The following is a 23706-nucleotide window of genomic DNA, read 5'->3' on the forward strand; positions in this document are numbered from 1 at the left end:
CGCACTGTTGGAAAGAACGGGTTCTTGGCTTGCTGTCAAATTTTTCAGAGTGAGGGCTTATATGAGAACTTACGGTAATGAGAATCAGCGGCGCACTAGTTTTTTTTTTGTTTTTTTTTTCAGCGGCGCACTTGTGTGAAACTTCCGTGTTTTTCCTTTGCGTTATGACATCACAGGCTTACGTTTACCGTAATACACCATATATATCATTGGAAATCTTTTGGCAAATTAGGTTGGCAGATACCTACAACTGCATTATTGATGAAGAGAATAGATTATACATCTTGGTTGCGAAAACTTTTTTTTTTTTTGTTAGCTCCACAAGTATTTTTTTGTTGTCTTGTTCTCTCAGGTGTAGGCCTATAGAATAGATTAGTGATTTTGGGTGCAATTTTGTTATTTAAGCTATTTGTTTGTTTGCCTACACACTTAATAATGTAAATAAAGTGTTAAATTATTCAGCATTATGTCGTCATATGTTATGTATTATGCTGTACTTGTGCGTCTAATGGTATGAGTGGGTTAGGGGGTGGTGGTGGTGGGCAGGGGGGCCGGGGGGGTATTGTCCCTACCAAAGCTGAGACCAAACCTACGCCCTTGAGTCTGAGTCCCGTGTCAGGGACAGTCGTTACGGGTCAGACCGAGTCACGTATCACGGACAGTCGTTACGGGTCAGTCCGACTCTCGTGTCAGGGACAGTCATTACGGGTCAGACCGAGTCATGTATCAGGGACAGTCGTTATGGGTCAGTCCAAGTCCTGTGTTAGGGACAGTCATTTCAGGTCAGTCCGAGTCCCGTGTAAGGGACAGTCATTAGGGTCAGTCCACAAACACTAACCTCTGCAATGAAGACAACAATGACACAGTCATCCCTCTCAGCTGTGCTGAGCTCCGACATCAGAGAGCTGAGGGTGTCCGCCAAGTATGAGTGGACCTCCCTCTTCACACTGGGAATGCCCATCACTATGGAAACTGCACACACAAACAGGCAAAAGTAGTTTTATTTGATTTTGGGGCTATCTGTTTGTTTATCAGTGATTTAACTAATGGCTGCCTCGTTCTTTCTATGCTGTTCTGGCTGGACTATGGAAAGTGGAAAAGGTCTTAAAGTCTTTAATTGATGCTTAAAACAGATAAACATCTCTAACTTCATGAGTGTCATGTATTCATTGACAGCTTCATGTTTAACATTATTGACATTGTTCGTTCTACTGAGGCAAACAACACAACAACGCCATCTTGACCATCACGTGCAGACCCTGTCAGGATTTGAGTTTTTGTTTTGCTTTGTTTTATGTTTTGGGTTGCTTTGTTTGTTCAGTTACTTTCTGATATGTTTATTCACTTCCTGGGTTTTTTTCCTACTTGGGTCTGTCTGTCCCTTTCTCTCTTGCCTGTCTCTTGGTTCTTGGTGGTGGGCGTTTCCATCTCTCTGTCCACACCCTCGTTCTGGTGCTTTCCATGCACACCTGTTCCCTATTTGCAGCTCATCACCTGGGTGTATTTAAGTTCGACAGTTTGCTCTGCTCCTCTCCAGATTGATGCACCTTGTGCCTTCTCCCCAGCTCTGTTTTGTGTATTTCCTCGACCCGTTTGCCTCTCGTGTTTTTGATCACCTGTTGTGTACCCGACCACGTCTAAGCCTGATGTTCCTTGTACTTCTGCTCTTGTTGAACTGCCTCCTTGTGTACTGGACCCCGTTTGCCATTTCAGTAAACTATTTTTACTCACAGAGCCTTTTGTTTGAGTCCTGCATTTGTGTCCAGCCATCTCTGTCTACTAAGCCTGATAGATCAATTTGGCCAATGATTGACTCAGCGGACTCGAGTCCTTTCAGCTGGCAATACGCCATCACAGCAAGGAGCTAGCCCAACAAGAGGAACGACTCATCACTCAGCACTGGCTTTCGCAAGCTAGCTCAGCGTCAAGCCGCCTTCATGTCTTCCGTGAGTACCCAAATGGAACAACTCCTGCCGAAGCTCGACTTTCAGGCCAGCCCAGACCCGGCTAAAGGTAACACCAGTCACCTGCCTACAGATCCACTGGCCGCCTTACCAGCTTCCGTACCAGAGCCCATCATCTGTAATCAACTTTCCCGCCCAGAACAGTTCTCTGGAGAGACTGGTGATGTCATTCATCACACAGTGTGAGTTGCACTATGAACTTATGTCATCTATGTTTCCGTCTGAAAAGGCGAACATACCATTTAGGATATCTGACCTGTCCGGCTGGGCTGCGGCGTGGGCTACCACTGAATTTAGCTGTCAGTCACCTTCCTGTTCCTTGGTCCAAGCATTTACCACAGCGTTGCAGCAGGTGTTCCAGCACACATCCTGGGGCGCGAGGCAGCGCGCTCACTCCTGAGGCTGAAGCAGGGCACCCGTCATGTGGCCGACTACGGTGTCAACTTCCGCATGCTCGCCACCAAGAGTGAATGGAACCCAGCCGCCCTCCTTGATGTGTTCTTCCAGGGGCTGGCTAATGACGTCCAGGATCAACTCATCGCCATCGATCTTCCTGAAGACCTAGATGAGCTCATAGCTCTGGCCATCCGGATCAACCATCATCTGGCTGAACATCCCCACCGTGAGGCTCGCTTTCTGCTGTGATGCTCCACCATGCCCACTCCTCAGCCGTCCACATGCCATCATCCTGAAGCCAATGTAGCTCAGTGCGGATCCGAAGAACCCATGCAGCTGGGCCGAACACATCTGTCCCCGGAGGAACAACGCCACAAACGGGAAGACAGACTTTGTTTTTATTGTGGACAGTCAAGTCATATGATCTCCAGTTGTCCGGTCTGGGATGCCTCTGCTACATCTCAAATGTCTGTGCAGGTGAGTTTAAATTCTATTTCTTCCTCCGCTTCACAAAATGGAATTTCTGCTAAATTATAATCTGACCAGTCCTCGGTCTTGGTACTTGCATTTGTGGATTACGGTTCTGATGTCAATTTAATATTATCTTCTCTCGCCAGGTCCCTGAACCTTAGATTATTTCGCCTCTCGCACCCTCTTGTGGTCAGAGCAGTGGATGGTCATGAATTGGAACAAATGGAGGATTTTCAAGCTCCCGCTAGACAGTGCCTACACGCATATGTGATGACATCACAACTCTATCCAATTAGGAAGACGCAGCTTCTTTCAATAACAAGAACTGTCAAGAAACTTTCTCATGTGTGGTTGCAGTTATGTGGCGGTAGGAATAGCCTTTTGAATGCTTGAATAACGATGTCAGCCGCACAAAGAAATCAAATAATACTGAAAAGATGGTCATTGCTCCCAGACTGTTGGTATTTTGGTCGCTGAACTTTCCTAGCAATGATGCCCCGGTCACACGGCACTAGCAAAGGACACTGAAGCCAAAATGAAATAATAAATCTGGACTTACATTGACTTTCAGAGACATCATTTAACCGTCCTCCAGCTTCGTTCCTGTACGAATCCTGATGACAACTTCAAGTCGTCTGTATTCCATTTTGCTTTCTGTCTTGACGGTTCCTCATCGTTTGCGTAATTCCCATACCGTCAGCGTTCCGTTTGACAGTTGTCCAACTTCTTCCAACCACCCAAGTCCAACGTCTTGCACGAACATTGTACACACACACACACACACACACACACACACACACACACACACACACACACACACACACACACACACACACACACACACACACACACACATGGCTGTTCGCATGCCATCTTGCCATCTCACATGTCGATCCTTGGCCCAATATAAGGCTGCTTTGGACCGTAAATGGTCCTCAGCTCCATTTACCTAGGTCTATGCATATCCATCCTACATTCCATGTCAGTCACGTCAAACCTTTTAAGTCTAGTCCTTTGTGCTGGGTTAGGGTTAGGCTGCAACCAGGTGAAATGTGGGCGTGGCCTTGACCTTCCCCAGCTCCCTGGGTCCTCAACACTGAGGCACAAACATACCCAGAGAAACTCACCATGTGGACTAAATGTGGTGTCTGATGTTCCCTAAAGTGTCAGTGATCCTCCTCATGTGAGTCTCACTAAGTAACCATTCAGTGGACACAAAGTGGACACATAATTCACCATACCTAGTGCAACACCCCCAAATGTGTAGAGCGCAGACAAAGTGTCGCATGTCCTGCATGAGTATTCTGTACAAATAAGCATCTCAGCAGCTTTGATGTTTTTCCTGTCTTGGCACCTGGTGTATCAATATCTGTGACTTCTGTGAATAAAAATATACGAACTACCACAACGACAAACATGCAGAATTAATGAGAGAAATAAACGGCGTGCACTTGCATTGCCAAAATGGAGAAACTATGTCTCCTTAATTCATCACAACTTCTACACCCCAAACAGAAAAAATGTGTTGAATGGTGAGAAATCTTCTTATTAGAGAAAGAGCTTGTTTCATTTGATCTGTTGTGTGCTGGTTTGGCCCAGGACAGTGAAGTTACCTCCGGTGCGTCCCTGTCCCAGGTGAACAGCAGGCTGCAGGCTCTCCTCTCTGCTCAGCAGGTGAGGAAGATGATGGAAGATGGAGGGAAGCTGTAGGACATTTTTACTGCTTGTCACATTCCACAACTTCAGCCTGGCCTCCTCTGAACCCAGAGGGTTAGACAACATTAGACAAACACAGGACAGAACTAGGTTAGCCTGGATTAATGTGTCCCAATCCTGGTCCTCTGGATCAAACGTACTGCAGACTTTCCGTTTGTCCCTGAACAAACAGCTGACCAAGCTGATCTGTTCTGATTAGTTCAGGGACAAATGGAAAGTCTGCAGTGCGCTTGGTCCCGAGCATTGGTATTACAAAACACTGGACTAGACTATAGCATGGTAAACTTTGTCTTAAAGCTGCTGCTTCTTCACATCGAAAGGAGCCACCTGAGCTGTATCAGGCAGCTGGTGAGATGCCCCTGGTTGACTCTCTAGGAAGGTCTTCCAAGCACATCCAAATGGGAGGAGGCCCAGGGGAAGACCTAGGACACAGTACAGTGATTATATTTCCCTGATGGCTTGGGAATGGCTCTGGATCCCACAGGAAGAATTACAGATACTTAATTTGTCATTGTAACAAAGTACAACTAAAGGTAAGGTGTAGCCTATCACTGCAGCTATAAACCTGAGTTAACCACACACAGATTTAAAAGGTGTGGAGAAGAAAAGAAAAATAAACATAACATTTAACCGAATGATAGAGGAATGTCCAGAGTGCAAATTAAAAAAAAAACATATGAGAATGTAGTCGCAAAAAAGAGATTACATACAAAAAAAGAGAAAAGTATGTACAAAACTGTGGCTATTTCAGTGGCAGTGGATATTACACATAAACAAATATTTCCCTCATTCCAAGTGTGTCATGTGTTCTGGCTCTTTGGTTCCATTCAACACTCTAAGAGCAGTTAGAGGGGAGAAACTGTTTTTCAGTCTATTTGTTCTTCCTTTAATGGTCCTATCCCATCTGCCTGATGGCAGCTGGTCAAACAGAGAGTGTCCAGGGTGGGGCAAGTACTTTAGGATGGTGTTGGCTGTCCTGAGACAGTCAGAGCTATGAAGGTCCCCCAGTGTGGGTAGAGGGCAGCCAGTGATCTTCTCTGGAGCTCTTTCCTGTTGGTCCTGGTGCAGCTAGTAAACCACGTGCAGCCGTATGTGAGGATGCTTTCCATGGTAGAGCGAGAAAAAGACACCAGACATCTCTGGTTGATGTTATTTTTCCTGAGGATTCTCAGAAAGTGGAGTCTTTGCTGTGCCTTCTTTACCAAGTGTGTGGTGTTCTTGTACCAGGTCAGTTTCTCCTCTATGTGGACTTTCAGGAAATAGAAGTCCCTGACCCTTTCCACACAGGTGTCCCCCCAATGATAATGGGCTGAATGTATGTTTGGTTTCTCCTGATGATTAGCTCCTTTGTTTTGGATGTGTTCAGGAGCCGGTTATTTTCTCTACACCACACTGTCCTGGTAGGCGGGCTCATCTCCTCCAGTGATACAACCCACCACTGTGGTGTCATCTGCATACTTAAAGAAGCTGTTGCAGGTGTGGACGGGGTGCAGTCAGAGACGTAGAGGATGAAGAGCAGCGGGCTCAGCATGCAGCCTTGAGGGGAACCGGTGCTGAGTGTGAGAGCTGTGGATATGTGGGAGCCAATGCTGACTCTCTGTGAGCCATCTCACAGAAAGTCCTTAATCCAAAGACATGTGGAATGAGGTAGACCGAGGTTCAGCAGGTTCCTCATGAGGCCATGAGGGAGGATGGTGTTGAATGCTAACCTACAGTTGTATGCAAAAGTTTGTGCACCCCTGATAATTTCCATGATTTTCCTTTATAAATCATTGGTTGTTTGGATCAGCAATTTCAGTGAAATATATCATACAGCAGACAAACACACTGATATTTGAGAAATGAAATGAAGTTTATAGGATTTACAGAAAGTGTGCAATAATTCTTTAAACAAAATCAGGCAGGTGCATAAATTTCTATCATATCATATTAGATCATATTAGACCTGGTGTGACCAATGCCTGTGATAGAAGATTCGATAGCTACAAAGACTCTGCAAATCTTGGTCAATACATGGTGGACCAAGGCAGAGTCAGATTTGTTTAAAGCTGGACAAACTAGGTCAGATGTTAGAATAAAATTAGAACAATTTGACCTGGATATAGGTGTCACGGTGGGTTAGAGGTTAGCACTGTTGCCTCACAGCAAGAAGGTCGTGGGATCGATTCCCACCTGTGGCCTTTCTGTGTGGAGTTTGCGTGTTCTCCCCGTGCTTGTGTGGGTTCCCTCCGGGTGCTCGGGCTTCCTCCCACATCCAAGACATGCTAGTTAGATGGACTGGAAACTTTAAACTGTCCATAGGTGTGAATGTGTCTGTTTGTCTGTATGTGACAAACTGGAGTCCTGTCCAGGATGAACCCACTAACCACTGAGATACACTGCAGCTCCCCCATAACCCTTAATTTGGTTAAGCAGATATAAAATAAATGAATGAATGAATGAACTGGATATACTGAATTGGGGGAACCTTTGAACATGCATTCTGACCTGACAGGCTGCTCCAGGTTCGGTTGATGTCTCTTAGTGCCTGTTTCTCTGCAATGGCCCTCTTAATCTCCTCCAGAACCAAATTCAGTTCTTTGGATCGACGAAGGTTCTCCTGTTCTGCCGAGTGAAGGCGCTCCCTCAGTGCCAGGAACTCCCTCTGATAAATATCGACCACATCTCCTAAAGAGCAGGATTAATAGTTTTAACAGTTTTCACCCATTTGTGTCTTCTTTCTTGGTAAATCAGTCACATATCATCCTGCTGAACTCAGAACCGGCTCGTGTCCTCTTTCCATAAATTATGATGTTATGGTTTCAGGAAATTAAACCGGCTCCAGCAAGCAACTAAGGTCAAAGTGAACATAAAGTTAACCCAAACTAAAATCAAGTAAAATTTTAATTTCAGTTTATTTTCATTTATATCACGCCAAATCACAACAGAGTTGCCTCAAGGCACTTCACATAAGTAAGGTCTAACCTTACTAACCCCCAGAGCAACAGTGGTAAGGAAAAACTCCCTCTGAGGAAGAAACCTCAAGCAGACCAGTGACCCCCTTTGAGTCTGAGTTTGGATTCAGTGGAACTTAATCCAAACCTAAAGTTATCCTAACCTTTGTGATAACAAGAGCTAATAATGATACAGTAATGGTGCATATCCAGGAAACACAAAACGTATCCAAAATGCTTTGCTTTGGTATCACAAAGGTTTTTCTCCAAATGCATTTGGAAAACATTAAAGTGTTGAGTCTCGGAAATGTCTTAACAAAATGTTTCAGAATGTTGCAGTAAGATGTTCTATGTATGTTTTCCACAAGGTCACGGCAGAATGTTTGACAGATGGTTTGAAACAGTCATATTGTTTTGTATCAGAGTGGAGCAGCTTTTATTTGATTTAAAACAAAATCAAAGTCATGAAGTAAAAAATGAACAATTCATTCATTTCCATATATTTGACCAAGGAAGAGACTCAGGAGGTTCGCTAATGTGGTACAAATCAGAACTGACCTGCTCCACTGAGCTCATGAAATTGGAACAACCAAAAATAATCAAAAACATGTAGATGTGTCCGTAGAAACTGGAGCTGTGTGGGTTAAACCACTTCACCAAGACATTTGGTCCAATAGAGGAAACCAAAGAGAACAAAGTACAAAGCTGAGAGTCAAACATCAAAGATGATCAGAACCCACTAGATGACCCCATGACCCTAAAAGAACTGACCAGAACCCACTAGATGACCCCATGACCCTAAAAGAACTGCAGGAAAAATTCAAATCCACTGTCACCACGAAGGGCTGTGGTGTCGACAACATCCTGAATGAAACGCTTAAATCCACAGATCCCAAATTCCAACTGGCCACATTAAAGTTCTTTAACATTGTCCTGAGCTCCGAGATGTTCCCCAATATTTGGAACCAAGGGCTAATAACAAACTTGACCCTAATAACTGTCAGGTTCTGCCCTGGTTTGGGGTTTAGGTTTGGATTCATTGCTTAATTTGTTGTGTGGGCCGCTGAAGAGGAGGTACTGCTGGCCCACCACCACCAGAGGGCGCCCTGCTTGGAGTGCGGGCTCCAAGCACGAGAGGGCACCAGACCCAGAAGAAGTGACAGCTGTCACTCATCGCACCAGCTGTCACTCATCTACACCACTATATAAGCCGGACTGCAACTCCACCTCCCCGCCGAGAAATCAGCTACCGAAGAGGTAACTTCTCTGCTGACTCATATCGTTGAGTGATAATCTGAACTTCTTTTGCAGCCGTTATCCTGTGGTGTTCGTCCTTATCTGTGGGATTGGCGTTTGGTGTGACAGCGACGGCTTCGCCTCACACCCCAAACCAGATAAGTGGTTTAAACAGGAGCTGCATGAGTGTGTGATTGGAGGTGGAGGTGCTCCCTCCTAACTGAGTGCAGACTGTGGATTACTGAGTGTGCGGATTCACACTCATTCATTTTGTCTTTGTTTTCTGCCAGCAGTACCAGGGTCGACAGCCGAAGACAGAGGCCACCTGGGGATTCGGGACTTGGCGGCTCCGGTGTTCTTCAGACCGTTGGTGGTGGAAGCCGTGTGGGACGCGGCTCCTCTCTCGTCAGGGGTCTTCTATCTTCGAGCCTGCCCACACGTCACCTGGTGTTAATTGACTTTACTGATTTTGTGTGTTGTCACAACATTAAATTGTTACTTTTTGGCTTATTCATTGTCCGTTCTTTAGCGCCCCCTGTTGTGGGTCCGTGCTACGACACCTTCCCAACAGGATTTCTCGGCCATTCGTCATGGATTCCGAGGGGCGTCAACCCGAGCTTGAACGGCCAATGGAAGAGCCAGGAGCGCAGGCGTCAGCGGGAGGCGTGTTGAGTGAGCTGCAGCGGATCTTAACCGCCTTCACGGCTCGGCTGGATTTAGTGACCAAGCAGAATGTTCTCCTTAACCGGAGGGTGGAGGCTCTCACCGCCAGGGTGGAAGCGCGCGATCAGGGCGCTGCTGCAGCCACTCCTCTTGCTGGTCCTGGGCCTGTAACAGACGTTCCACTGGTCGTTCAACGACCCCCTCCCACCGTCCCCTGAAGCATACATAAGCCCTCCGGAACCGTACGGAGGCTGTGTTGAGACGTGCGCAGACTTCCTCATGCACTGTTCGCTCGTCTTTTCACAGCGTCCTGTCATGTACGAGTCAGACGCCAGCCGGGTGGCTTATGTTATTAATCTGCTTCGAGGAGAGGCACGCGCCTGGGCTACGGCGCTTTGGGAGCAGAATTCACGGCTCCTAACGTCTTATGCTGGGTTTGTACAGGAGTTCAAACAAGTTTTTGACCATCCCAACAGAGGCGAGACCGCTTCGAGCGTGCTGCTGTCAATGAGACAGGGGCGTCGCAGCGCAGCCGAGTATGCAGTCGACTTCCGCATCGCGGCAGCGAGGTCCGGCTGGAATAACGTTGCGCTCCGCGCCGCTTTCGTAAATGGACTGTCTCCGGTCCTGAAGGAGCACCTGCTGGCTAAGGAGGAACCGCGGGATTTTGATGGGCTTGGCGATTTGGTTATACGCTTAGACAACCGTTTGAATGAGCATCGTCGGGAGCAGGCCGGGGGGCGTGACCGGGCAGGAGCCGTCCCTCCCCCTTCCGGTTCTGAAAGGGTGACGTCGTCCCCACGCTTCACTGCCAGAGAGCTCCGTGTGGCTACAGCTCCCCCTGCTGAGGAGGCTATGGACACGAGCAGGGCCAAAGTAAAAACAAACGTCAGACAAAGGAGGCTGGCCTGCGGGGAGTGTTTTGTCTGCGGCTCTTGTGAGCATATGCAGAAGGACTGCCCCAAAACGGTCAAACTACAACGCCCGTCCTTAGAAACTGGGCTAAGGGTGGGCCATAACACGCACGCGGGGAAATCCCGCAAATCTGCACGAATCCCAGTGATGATCCTTTGTGGGGATCTAACCCTTCACGCCCCAGCACTGGTAGACACGGGGTCGGAAGGGAATCTGCTGGTGGGCAAAGGAAGTAGGGCTCCCCCTGGTGGCTCTGCCGGCACCATTGCAGGTGCGAGCACTAGATGGCACCCTGCTTCCATTAATCACACATCAGACACAGCCAGTGACCTTGGTGGTGTCTGGAAATCACAGGGAGGAGATAGTGTTCCATGTAACACCTTCTACCTCCCGAGTGATTTTGGGATTTCCATGGATGGTGAAGCACAATCCCCGGATAGATTGGCCGTCCGGGGTTGTGACGCAGTGGAGCGAAACCTGCCACCGGGAGTGTTTAGGATCCTCGGTTCCTCCCGGCGTGACAGCTAATGAGGAGGTTAAAGTCCCCCCCAATCTATCGGCGGTGCCAAAGGAGTACCACAATCTTGCTGATGTCTTCAGCAAAGATCTGGCGCTCACTCTTCCCCCGCACCGACCGTACGATTGTGCCATCGATTTGGTCCCGGGCGCAGTTTGGTTCCATTTATTGCTTTTCTTTGTGTATGCTTTAGTCACTGGTTTCATTCTTTGGTTATCATTCAGTTTTGCAGTCATCAAATTATTTATGGTCTTCTGTTAAGTGAATATGTGGTCTCTAGTTTTACTTCTTATTTAGGTATCTTCAGTGTCTTATTGTCAGGTTGTGTTCTGTTAGTCATGGGTTTTATTTTTGGTTATCATTTACTGTGAGTTCAGTTATTCATTGCATTATTCTGTCGTCACTGGAGTAAATTGGAATGCTGTTTGTCCCTAAACAGACAGAACTCAGTGGCAGAATACCTGAGCACTGTGACCAACCCAAAGCTCAGGAAATCCTTGACCATGTACAGACTCGGTGAGCACAGCCTGGCTGCAGAGAAAGGCCGCCACAGACAGACCTGGCTCCCCAGAGAAGACAGATTGTGCACCCACTGCTCACAACACCTGGTGGAGACCGAGCTGCACTTCCTGACTACCTGCCCACTGCACCAAGACAGACAAGACACGAACAGCGACACAGATCACAAACACCCAAATAGACTCTGAGAGCACGACCAACATCAATTTAATTTCAATTTATTAATTTATATAGCGCCAACTCAAGACAAAGTTGCCCCAAGGCGCTTCACACAATTAACAACAACACAAATTAATCTAAAATCAAAATTAAAAGCAAGAAAAGCACAATAAAAAGATAAAACACAGAAGAATAAAAGAAAATTACAAAGCAAACACAAACAAATTCAATTAATGATAAGACAGTCTAAAAAAGTGGGTCTTCAGTCTTGATTTAAAAGTCTCCACCGTTTCAGACTGCCGAATAACAGCAGGTAGATCGTTCCAAAGAGTCGGACCATGGTAGGAGAAGGCTCTATACCCCACAGACTTCTTGTTCATCCTCGGAACACACAGAAGGCCTGCGCCCTGTGAATGCAAGGGCCTCGCAGGTACGTAGGGCTTAACCAAGTCCGCCAGGTAGGAAGGTGCCAGTCCATGAACAATTTTATAAACCAACAATAAAACTTTAAAATCTGATTTGGCTGAAACCGGTAGCCAATGAAAGGATGCCAGAATGGGAGTAATGTAGTCAAACCTTCTACTTTGTGTCAAAAGTCTGGCAGCAGCATTCTGTACCAATTGAAGTCCTCAAATGCTAGACTGCGGCAGGACAGAAAATAAAACATTACTATAATCCAATGTGGAAGAAATAAACGCATGTATCAAAGTCTCAGCATCAGCCATAGACAGGATGAGACAAATCCTCGTCACATTTCGCAGATGAAAGAAGGCAGTCCTCGTAATGGGCCTCATGTATCAATGTTGCTCACTTGTGGCGTAAATTTACGGCGTAAACCTGAAATACACCAAAGTCGCCGTGACATGTATCAAGCAGTACGTACCTGCCCATTTCTGGTGTACGCCTGACGTGATCTTGATAAATGCGGCGGGTGGAAACGATTGTAATTATAATAAACACGCCCATAAATATTCAGACTCCGCTTCAGACACACCCTCATTTTACGACATGGAAGCCAGGAAGACGGCAATGAAAAAGAACTTCACCAATCACGACGCGTGCCAATAGAGCGTCAAAAGCGGCCGTCGTATCAATTGTTTTGTAGTATATAATCAATAAAGTGTTACAGTGGTCCCTCATTAATCACTGGAGTTACATTCTAAAAAATAGCCCGAAATACGGGAAACCGCGACGTTAGGCAGCGTTATTTTTTACAATTATTATAGACGTTTCAAAGCTGTAAAACCCCTCACTACACTTTCTCAATCAGGCATGTACATTTTCTCACTTTTCTCTCGTGTGTAAACACTCTCAAAGTTCAAACCTTAGTAGGAAAATAATACCAAACTGTTTCAGGCCCAAACATTTGTTTGAGAAATAAAAATAGAAAGTTTTCCTATAAATAATTATGATGGCATTTAAAACTAACAAATTAATTTTAACGATCAACAAACAAGGTCGGAAACATAAGAAATTATTAATAGTGACTGACCAGTATGTCACAGATCGCTCCTCTGTGTCCTGACGCCGCGCCTTTTTCCACTCACACCTGGCTGCAGGTGTTTGTTTCCGAGTGACAAACACAGTTATGAGTAGTTGTTGGCGCTCTTTTTTCTTCTGGGTGACAAGATTCTTATAAACAGATACGCAGAACACAGAACACTGTAAAAAAAAAGGCATGCAAAATTGGACTAAATACTCCGCGAGACTCTGAGGCCACGACAGGTGAACGGCGTTATAGCGAGGGACCACTGTATTCTCTTTTCACATGTCAATAATTCTTGACATGTGGATATTTGCTCGCTCAATTAATAAGACACGCCTAATCTGTCAGACTTCTTTATTTTTTAAATGTATTTCTGTATTTATTTTAATGTGACAACTGAATGGAGACGACAAAACCTGATTGCAGCAGTCTGGAGAAAAGGGCGTGCAGCGCTGTCTTTGCAGTCAGCGCTGTAGCCACGGATCGTGCTCCATAACAATCCCGCAAAAGCGGGATTTGTATTGATTATTATGTAGTATAATCAGGAAAGTGTTATTTATGTAACATATGCATTGATTTGTATAATGGCACTGTTTATCATGTTGATCATCTTCATTTTTATGTGGATTTCAGCGCTGGTTCATTTTGGTGTATAATTTACGCCACCTCTCGACCTGGTGTATATTTTCAGCGCAGCGTACGCCAACGACCACATTGATAAATGCCAAGTAGCGCAGCCGTTTTGGCGTACACCCCATATACGCTCAAATATCGTCGTACGCAACGTTGATATATGAGGCCCACTGTCTCTAATGTGGGGGCCAAAAGACAATGTAGGATCGAAAAGTACTCCAAGATTCCTCACTTTGTCCGTATGATGCACAACACACGAACCAAAATTAAGCGCCAACTGGTCAAAATGATGCCGATGTCTGGCTGGACCAAGAACCATCATTTCAGTCTTATCAGAATTCAAGAGTAGGAAATTACTAGACAACCAACTTCAAAAAAAAAAAAAAAATTCCTGGTGCCGTGACCCGGATGTCAACATACCCAGTCGCTGCGGAAGGAGGTAGACACACCGAAGCCCGTCGACGGCCAGCTCCACAGGGAGGCAGAAAGAAAGTCCCGGGGAGTGAATTCTCCGCCAGGCCGATGATTTAGAAGTCAACCTCCGACCGCAACGCTGGATTGACGACATCCGGACTGAAAGAGAGGAGACGAACCGGACAGAGGAGTAAGTAAATTCTTTTATGGTCTGACAGGGTCAGGACTAAGGTCAAATTTGACAAGGTCAAATTAGTAAATTCTTTTATGGTCTGACAGGGTCAGGACTAAGGTCAAATTTGACAGGGTCAAATTGGTAAATTCTTTAATGGTCTGATAGGGTCAGGACTAAGGTCAAATTTGACAGGGTCAAATTGGTAAATTCTTTAATGGTCTGACAGGGTCAGGACTAAGGTCAAATTTGACGGGATCAAATTAGAAAACAGTTACAGGGTGACTGTTAAAGACGTGACGGGGTCACGTCAGAACAAAAAGTCCACTATACGATCAAAGTAAGTTCAAAGTAAGACCAAAGTAAGATCAAAGTACTATCAAAGTAACATCAAAGTAAAATCAGAAGACGTCTAACAGTGTGAAAGTGATTTGTATGAATGTGACTTGTAAACATGGAATGATAAACAATTGAAGAACGGGACTTCTGACATCCTCCATTCCAGGGGACAAAAACGAAGAGTCTGTCTGTGAAGTAAATTGTGAAATCATTCATTCGCACCACACCTGTTTGTGTTGAATGACGTAACTGGAAAGATACATTAGGTAAGATCATTCACCTTCTCCGGGAGGTTGAAGTAATGATACTTTCCAGCTAAACTGTTGACCAAACAGTAAAAGGGGAAAAATAAATCGTCTGTTTAGGATTCCCTAAGAATCACCCCCACAGACGACCAAAATGGGGAATACACAATCGTGTTGCTGTTGTTGCACAAAAAATGATTCACTTGAAGTTGATGTCAAATTTATGATAAAATGTGATCCAGAAGGATAGAAATATGTGGAAAAATGGAAGAAAAAACATGACTTCAAGGGCAAACTGATTGTGTCGAAGTGTGAGACACTGGTAGACAAAATAACCGCGGAAGCAGCAAGAAAGAAGGAGGGGGTGAGAAGAGACCGAAAGCTGACAGAATTGAAAAGCGCAAAGAAGTGGTTAGAGCAAGCTAATAAACGACAGGATGCAGGCAGGGGTGGTGGCCAAGTGGTTAATGCGCTTGGTTTCAGTTCAGAAGGTTCCGGGTTCAAATCCCACCCCTGCCACATTTCTCCATGTAATGTGGAGTTGCATCAGGAAGGCATCCGGCGTAAAACTTGTGCCAATTCAACATGCAGATCCACCTTGGATTTGCTGTGGCGACCCCAAGTGCAAACAAGGGAGCAGCCGAAGGGACTTACTATGCAATTCAAAACAAAGGATTTAAAAGACAAACACAAACATTATTTGTGAGACCAGAAGACAATGAGACTGAGGTGAAACCAAGACAACCACAACAACAATTACCTCAAGTCCTCCCACCGCCGCCGGACCTGCCTGATCAATAGGATCAGGCTGCGGGAGGAGACGGCCAAGTGCCGTTGCCTCAGGGAGGCCCTTCAACACACACGCGAGCCAAAGTGAAAAAAGAGACAAAAGAAAAAAGTGAAAATATGTATCATGGGCATGGTAGGGTCCCAGAACAAGGCCGACCAGGTTATACAGAATACATATCACCACCGGGCCCGAATTCCATTTTGTATCCATCACTTAAAGACATGTACCCCATGGTTCAAGTACCAAATCCCCATGGGACAGCAGGAAATCCATTCACATATGTCTTTCGTCCTTGGACAAAAGACGAAGCCTATAAGGCTACCAGTTCCCTCATTGACCCAAGCGTTGATGTGGACGAATGGATCGCTCAATTCAACGATCTGGTTCAGTTAAATGGTTAAATGGACAAGAAATTGGGGAAGCCCTTCAGTGTGTTCTTGGATGGAACTGGGTGCATGTCCGAGGTACATACACAGGCCGCGATGCTCAGGGCACTGTATGTCAATATACTGACGACATGGCTGAACCACTAAAGGCTCACTTTGACGCAGTCATGACCAACATGAAGACAAATTCAAGCCAAAAGCAAATTATGAAAAAATAACTGCAGCAAAACAGAAATCCGATGAGGACGCAGATGATTTTCTAGTCCGATTAGAAAAAGTGTTCAGAGTCCACAGCGGCATTCCACACTCAGATGATGCGGACGGACCATATCAGAATCAACTGAAACAAATTCTGATACGAAATTTTAGTCCTGCCATCAGTTCCTACATTACTAAACATTGTGTGGAAATGGACTCAAAGAATGTTTCAGGAATTATGGATTGGGCTCGACATGCTGAAAAATTGCAGAAAAGCAAAAAACAAAAAGACACTCCCACAGTTACTGTATTCTACAGCAAGGACGATATGTCTCTCAAATCAAACAGTAACAGTGAGATCTATTTCCAAGGTGGTTTTCCCACCAGACGTGGACGTGGCCGTTTTCGCGGTCACGGTGGCCACCAAATGCGAGGCCAGGGCAGATCAGCACCACCCCCGGATACTTCAAGGACATACAAACCAAATGATGTGTGTTACAATTGTGGAGAACCAGGACACTGGGCACGGGATTGTCCCAAAACACTACGTGCAGACAAACGTGATCCATTCCGTCCTTCAGCACCTCCATATCCACAATGACTAGAAGGTCCTGTAGAGGCTTCAGTGGATCACCAAAATGACAAACAATCACAGCATGATCCTACTAACTGTGTAAATATATGTGGTGCCTTCTCTCTCCTGGGTCTGAAATACAAACCACTGATTACTTTGACCTTAAATGGTACAAATATGGAATTCCTTTGTGACACTGGTGCATACCGCACAGTTGTAAATTCAATGCCACACAAAGGCACATATTCAGATAAAACCATTTGGGTAAAATCTGCCGATGGGTTGGTAAATGAAGAAAAGATCCTAAAACCAGTGCATATTAAGGATCCAATAATGCATCAGGAGCTGTTCAAACCTGTAGTTTATGCTCCAACATGCCCCACAAACCTGTTGGGGAGAGATTTGATGCAAAGTTTGAAAATTGGAGTCCTACGCACAACAGATGGCATGAAGGTGGTCCATGTGACCCCTCCTCATGTTCTAGCAACCTCACCTGTTACTTTGCGATATTCTCTGGATCTTGCTGATCCAGAACAACAGGAATGGTTAACTGACAAGGCAGAGGCCCACGTGACAGAAGAAACACCACATGATTCCATGCTAGCACCTGATTTGCACATCACAATGAATTACACTGACTCTGATGATACCAGATATGATTCTGATTTTGTAAAAATGACACCAAGACCACAGAACATTCACCGATTCTACACTGACTGGTCTGCTACTGCTGTGTGTGCAGTTGATTTGTCACCAACCGCCTTTAAAACGTTTAGGGGTCATTATCCCCCCATACATCTCGTTGTGCAAACCACCTGGTGCTGAGTGGCAGGACTTGGGACTGATTGTCCTGAATCTGCAATTGGCCACAGATTGGGAAATTGTGTGTCCACAATGGGATTTCAGTCCATCTACAGGCTTTTACAGACAGCTGTTAAACACTGCAGTATCAGTCCATCCAGTTGTGCATGAAACTGGTTCTGAAAAGACTTGACTAAATCCTTCTCCTCTTTTTCTCTCGGAAACTGAGGAAAAAGCATTGCTCTCCAAAGTATCACCACAACTTTGGGTACACTCACCCACAGATGTGGGGCTACTTGATTGTATAGATCCTGTTCGAATCACACCAAAATCTCAGTGGAGACCCTGTATTACACAGTATCCACTGAAACCAGAAGCAGAAGCAGGAATAAGGCCTGTGACTGAAGAATTATTGCAAGCTGGAGTGATAGTGGAATGCCCTGATTCCCCATGTAACACTCCTATTTTCCCGGTGAAAAAAGCTGACGGGAAAAATTGGCGAATGGTGCAGGATCTAAGGGCAGTGAATGGAGCTGTGGAAAACCGAGTGCCAGATCCCCACACACTGCTAAATTCTCTCCGCCCTAATAACACGTTTTTCTCTGTGATTGACATAAGCAATGCTTTCTTCTCTGTTCCAGTACACAAAGACAGTCAATTTTGGTTTGCATTCACCTTCCAGGGAAAAAAGTACACCTACACACGCCTTCCACAGGGATACGCTGACAGCCCCACTGTTTTCACTCAGGCTATCACTCATTGTTTGTCATCCTTTGATCCACCGACTGACTCACAGATCCTTGTTTACGTTGATGACATTCTGGTCGCAGGGAAAACACAGACCGCATGTGAACAAGCTACTCTTTCACTTTTGCAACATTTGGCCAAAACAGGGAATAAAGTCAAACAATCAAAACTGCAGCTTGTCTCACCACAAGTGAACTATTTGGGTCACACATTGTCTGCAGAGGGAAAACGGTTGCAAGACACACGCAAACATGCCATAAAACAGGCTCCCAAACCATTGAAGAAGAAACAAATGTCTTTTTTGGGTTTATGTAATTATTGCCATTCATGGATTCCGTGCTACGCTGAAAAAACCCAACTCCTACAAGATCTGATTTACTCAACCCCCATGGCAATTACTGATACTATCATTTGGACCTCAGAAGCTGAAGCCCAATTTGAACATTTGAAACGAGAACTAATTGATTCCACCGTTCTCTCCCTGCCAGACTATGCTAAACCTTTCACCCTTATGGTGGATTCTTTAAAAGGTTTTATGTCTGCCGTTTTGCTACAACCACATGGAGGCAAGTATAAACCTGTAGGCTATTATTCAAAGCGGCTAGACCCAGTAGCGCAGGCTTTACCCCCCCTGTGTGCAAGCCGTTTGTGCAGCAGCCATGGCAGTAACAGCAACTGCAGACATTGTTCTATTTCATCCACTAATCTTGAAAGTGCCACATGTAGTTAGCGTTCTGCTACTGCAATCTAAATTAACCTTTTTGAGCCCAGCCAGACAATTAAGTTACACAGCCATTTTGCTTTCACAATCCCATATCACCATTGAAAGATGTTCTACTTTGAACCCAGCCAGCTTGTTGCCAACAGCTGACTGTGGTGAACCACATGACTGTGTGGCTGAAACCACTCAAATGCAACTTCCCCGACCAGATCTTACTGATGTCCCTCTGCAAGAAGGTGAAACATTTTTTGTTGATGGCTCTTGTTTCAAAGATGAAAAAGGAGAAACGAAAACAGGATATGCTGTCGTGAAATTGCCTGACCACATTGTTGAAGCACGTCAGCTGCTGTCACACATATCTGCACAAGCTGCAGAACTGATTGCACTTACAAGAGCCTGCACACTTGCACAAGGACATCCAGTCACTATCTACACTGATAGTCAGTATGCCTTCTCTGCTGTACATTTCTTTGCTAAGCAATGGGAACACCGTGGCATGGTTACCTCCACAGGCAAGCCTGTCACATATGCCAAACTTTTAACTGATTTACTGCATGCCATCACTCTCCCTTCTGCTCTTGCACTTTGCAAATGTGCAGCACACACCAAGGGTACTGATTATGTCTCCAATGGCAACCGCTTAGCTGCCTTTATTGCAAAAGAAGCTGCTACTAGCCATCATGGTGTTTCTAACATCTACTCTAGTACCCTAACATCCACACCATTCATTGACCTTGATGTACTCAAATCACACCAACATGACACCTCACACAATGAAAAACATTCATGGCTGACAAAAGGTGCTCTCCTTCGTGATGATTTGTACATTTACCAAGACAAACCTATCCTGCCAAAATCCTTGTTTGATACCGCTGCTATGGTTACACATGGGCAGTGCCATGTGTCAACAGGAGGGATGGTATCACAAGTAAATCGCGTTTTTTTTCAACTTTTGGATTCAATATTTATGCACAAACATACTGCAAGAAATGTTTGATCTGCATAAAAAACAACCCACAAGGCAACCTGAGACCAAAGCAGGGCCGTTTTCCTACGCCTCAATACCCATTCCAGGTAGTACACATGGACTTCATTGAGCTGAATCAGAGTCGTCCATACAAATACTGCCTGGTTTTGATTGATGCATTCTCCAAATGGGTTGAAATTGTTCCTGCAAAACATGCAGATGCCCTGACATTTGCAAAGGCACTGTGTAAAGTGATTATTCCTGCATATGGAATACCTGAAAAGATTTACAGCGACAATGGAGCACATTTTGTCAACACCATGATATAACACCTGACACAAACATTGGGCATTCAGTTAAAACATCATTGTGCATATCATCCACAAAGTGCAGGACTCGTGGAACGAACTAATGGGACTATCACCTTCTCACCCGTGTTGGCCTCTCTTCATTGGCTTCCTGTTAATTCTAGAATAGAATTTAAAATTCTTCTTCTTACTTATAAGGTTTTGAATAATCAGGTCCCATCTTATCTTAGGGACCTCGTAGTACCATATCACCCTAATAGAGCGCTTCGCTCTCAGACTGCAGGCTTACTTGTAGTTCCTAGGGTTTGTAAGAGTAGAATGGGAGGCAGAGCCTTCAGCTTTCAGGCTCCTCTCCTGTGGAACCAGCTCCCAATTCAGATCAGGGAGACAGATACCCTCTCTACTTTTAAGATTAGGCTTAAAACTTTCCTTTTTGCTAAGGCTTATAGTTAGGGCTGGATCGGGTGACCCTGGACTATCCCTTGGTTATGCTGCTTTAGACGTAGACTGTGGGGGGGTTCCCATGATGCACTGTTTCTTTCTCTTTTTGCTCTGTATGCATCACTCCGCATTTAATCATTAGTGATCGATCTCTGCCCCCCTCCACAGCATGTCTTTTTCCTGGTTCTTTCCCTCAGCCCCAGCCAGTCTCAGCAGAGGACTGCCCCTCCCTGGGCCTGGTTCTGCTGGAGGTTTCTTCCTGTTAGGGGGGAGTTTTTCCTTCCCACTGTTGCCGGGTGCTTGCTCACAGGGGGTCGTTTTGACCGTTGGGGTTTTTCATAATTATTGTATGGCCTTGCCTTACAATATAAAGCGCCTTGGGGCAGCTGTTTGTTGTGATTTGGCGCTATATAAAAAAAAAGTTGATTGATTGATTGATCACCTTTTGAGATTTTGCATGGTAGACCTTATCGCCTCCCACTCTTTGGATCAGATTTACAAAAGGCAGATGACGAATTGACCTTAGGAGATTTTATGAAAAAGATACTTCAGGAAAAGGATGTGTTAAAAGCACAGTTACTGACGACTGATTCTCTGTCTCCACAGGATACCAAAACAGTGAAGCCAGGAGACTAAGTGTTTATCAAGGTCATAAAAAGGAAAAACTGGTCCAGCCCACGGTGGGAAGGCCCATTCCAAGTGTTGCTGACCACACCAACAGCCGTGAAGATCGCTGAAAGACCGTCATGGATACATCTAAGTCACTGTAAGCTGCAGCGTGTGCGTATAACCACAAACGAGTAAAGGGGAAGTCTGACTACAAAGGGGATTCACCATATAGTGGTGTCTCGTCTCAACGTAAGTGAAGCAGGGAGATCCTTACTTACTTAGACTGGCTTATAGGTGACGCTGTGGCCTAGCACCAATGGCTGATCCGCAGAATATGCCCAACCCACATGCCAGGCGCCGTGGCTGTGGGCGAGTCTGGCGGACAGTCTGGTGTGTTGTGATCTTAGCATGTTTTTGTCTACTGGGATACCTACTGTGGCAGACGTGGGAACGACCTCCCTCGTCTGAAACTAGTCTCGATGAATCAACCCCTGTTCAACCTCTCACCCAAAGAGAAAAACGATACATCGACCACCCTGACGAACCACAACACCCTTACCATACCAACATGCAGTGGCGCTACGTGAATTACACTTCACATCTGGTGAACCGTACCAACTGTCATGTCTGTACACATATGCCTGTTTCCACCACACATAATGGACTACATGCTACACCAACATCTCAAATTAATACTGATTGTTTGATGGGCCTGTCAACCTACCCCAGGAAATTATTCTGTACCTCTGAACAAAACCACTGCGTCTCCCTTGGCGGGAAAGAACTGTACCGGTTCCGGTTTACCTCCTATGTTATCATGGCCCCAGGTGCAGGACCCCCTACTGATAACTGATTTAATGCCTTATCATAGCTTTGATTATTGCGTAATTGGGAATGGCTCAAACCTGCTTGGGTGGTTTCCACCTCACTCCTGCAATTTTACTTACACCTTCTGTGATTATGTACACTCAACAAAAATATAAACGCAACACTTTTGGTTTTGCTCCCATTTTGTATGAGATGAACTCAAAGATCTAAAACTTTTTCCACATACACAATATCACCATTTCTCTCAAATATTGTTCACAAACCAGTCTAAATCTGTGATAGTGACCACTTCTCCTTTGCTGAGATAATCCATCCCACCTCACAGGTGTGCCATACCAAGATGCTGATTAGACACCATGATTAGTGCACAGGTGTGCATTAGACTGCCCACAATAAAAGGCCACTCTGAAAGGTGCAGTTTTATCACACAGCACAATGCCACAGATGTCACAAGATTTGAGGGAGCGTGCAATTGGCATGCTGACAGCAGGAATGTCAACCAGAGCTGTTGCTCATGTATTGAATGTTCATTTCTCTACCATAAGCCGTCTCCAAGGGCATTTCAGAGAATTCGGCAGTACATCCAACCAGCCTCACAACCGCAGACCACGAGTAACCACACCAGCCCAGGACCTCCACATCCACAATGTTCACCTCCAAGATTGTCTGAGACCAGCCACTCGGACAGCTGCTGGAACAATCGGTTTGCATAACCAAAGAATTTCTGCACAAACTGTCAGAAACCGTCTCAGGGAAGCTCATCTGCATGCTCGTCGTCCTCATCGGGGTCTCGACCTGACTCCAGTTCGTCGTCGTAACCGACTTGAGTGGGCAAATGCTCACATTCGGTGGCGTTTGGCACGTTGGAGAGGTGTTCTCTTCACGGATGATGCGAAGGAGATGTGTTGCACTGCATGAGGCAAATGGTGGTCACACCAGATACTGACTGGTATCCCCCCCCCAATAAAACAAAACTGCACCTTTCAGAGTGGCCTTTTATTGTGGGCAGTTTAAGGCACACCTGTGCACTAATGATGGTGTCTAATCAGCATCTTGATATGGCACACCTGTGAGGTGGGATGGATTATCTCAGCAAAGGAGAAGTGCTCACTATCACAGATTTCGACTGGTTTGTGAACAATATTTGATGGAAATGGTGATATTGTGAATGTGGAAAAAGTTTTAGAACTTTGAGTTCATCTCATACAAAATGGGAGCAAAACCAAAAGTGTTGCGTTTATATTTTTGTTGAGTACAGCAAAAAATGAATGCAACAGAAATAAAACCTGTAAACAGGATAAGACCCAATGGAACAAGGCTCACCTTGTCAGGGACGCAGACCGTTTCTGATGTAACCCCACCCAGGCCCCTTACGTTAAGCGCTGTTACTGTGCAGCCACAGCACCAACCCAGAAGGGCACTAGAGTCCTCACTGATTACTATTGGCTATGCGGGACCAACGTTTACGCTCACCTTCCTCTCAATTGGGGTGGAAGATGTCAAATGATTAATTTACACAAACCAGTAGTACATATTCCTAAAGACCAATGGTCCAAAG

General features: G+C 45.4%; 1 protein-coding gene across 1 annotated transcript in view; it reads right to left on the reverse strand.

Annotated features, from left to right (window-relative positions):
* Window positions 1-23706, reverse strand: part of mgat4b (alpha-1,3-mannosyl-glycoprotein 4-beta-N-acetylglucosaminyltransferase B) — a 112855-nt gene that overhangs the window by 77458 nt on the left and 11691 nt on the right. The window contains exons 2-4 of the mRNA XM_034182234.1: window positions 7035-7214; window positions 4445-4588; window positions 839-972 (exon numbers count right to left, since the gene is read on the reverse strand). Of these exons, the coding sequence (XP_034038125.1) occupies window positions 839-972; window positions 4445-4588; window positions 7035-7214 (458 nt within the window). The remainder of the gene's footprint in view (window positions 1-838; window positions 973-4444; window positions 4589-7034; window positions 7215-23706) is intronic.

Source organism: Thalassophryne amazonica, chromosome 11 (genome assembly GCF_902500255.1).
Source record: "Thalassophryne amazonica chromosome 11, fThaAma1.1, whole genome shotgun sequence".
Classification (NCBI taxonomy): domain Eukaryota; kingdom Metazoa; phylum Chordata; class Actinopteri; order Batrachoidiformes; family Batrachoididae; genus Thalassophryne; species Thalassophryne amazonica.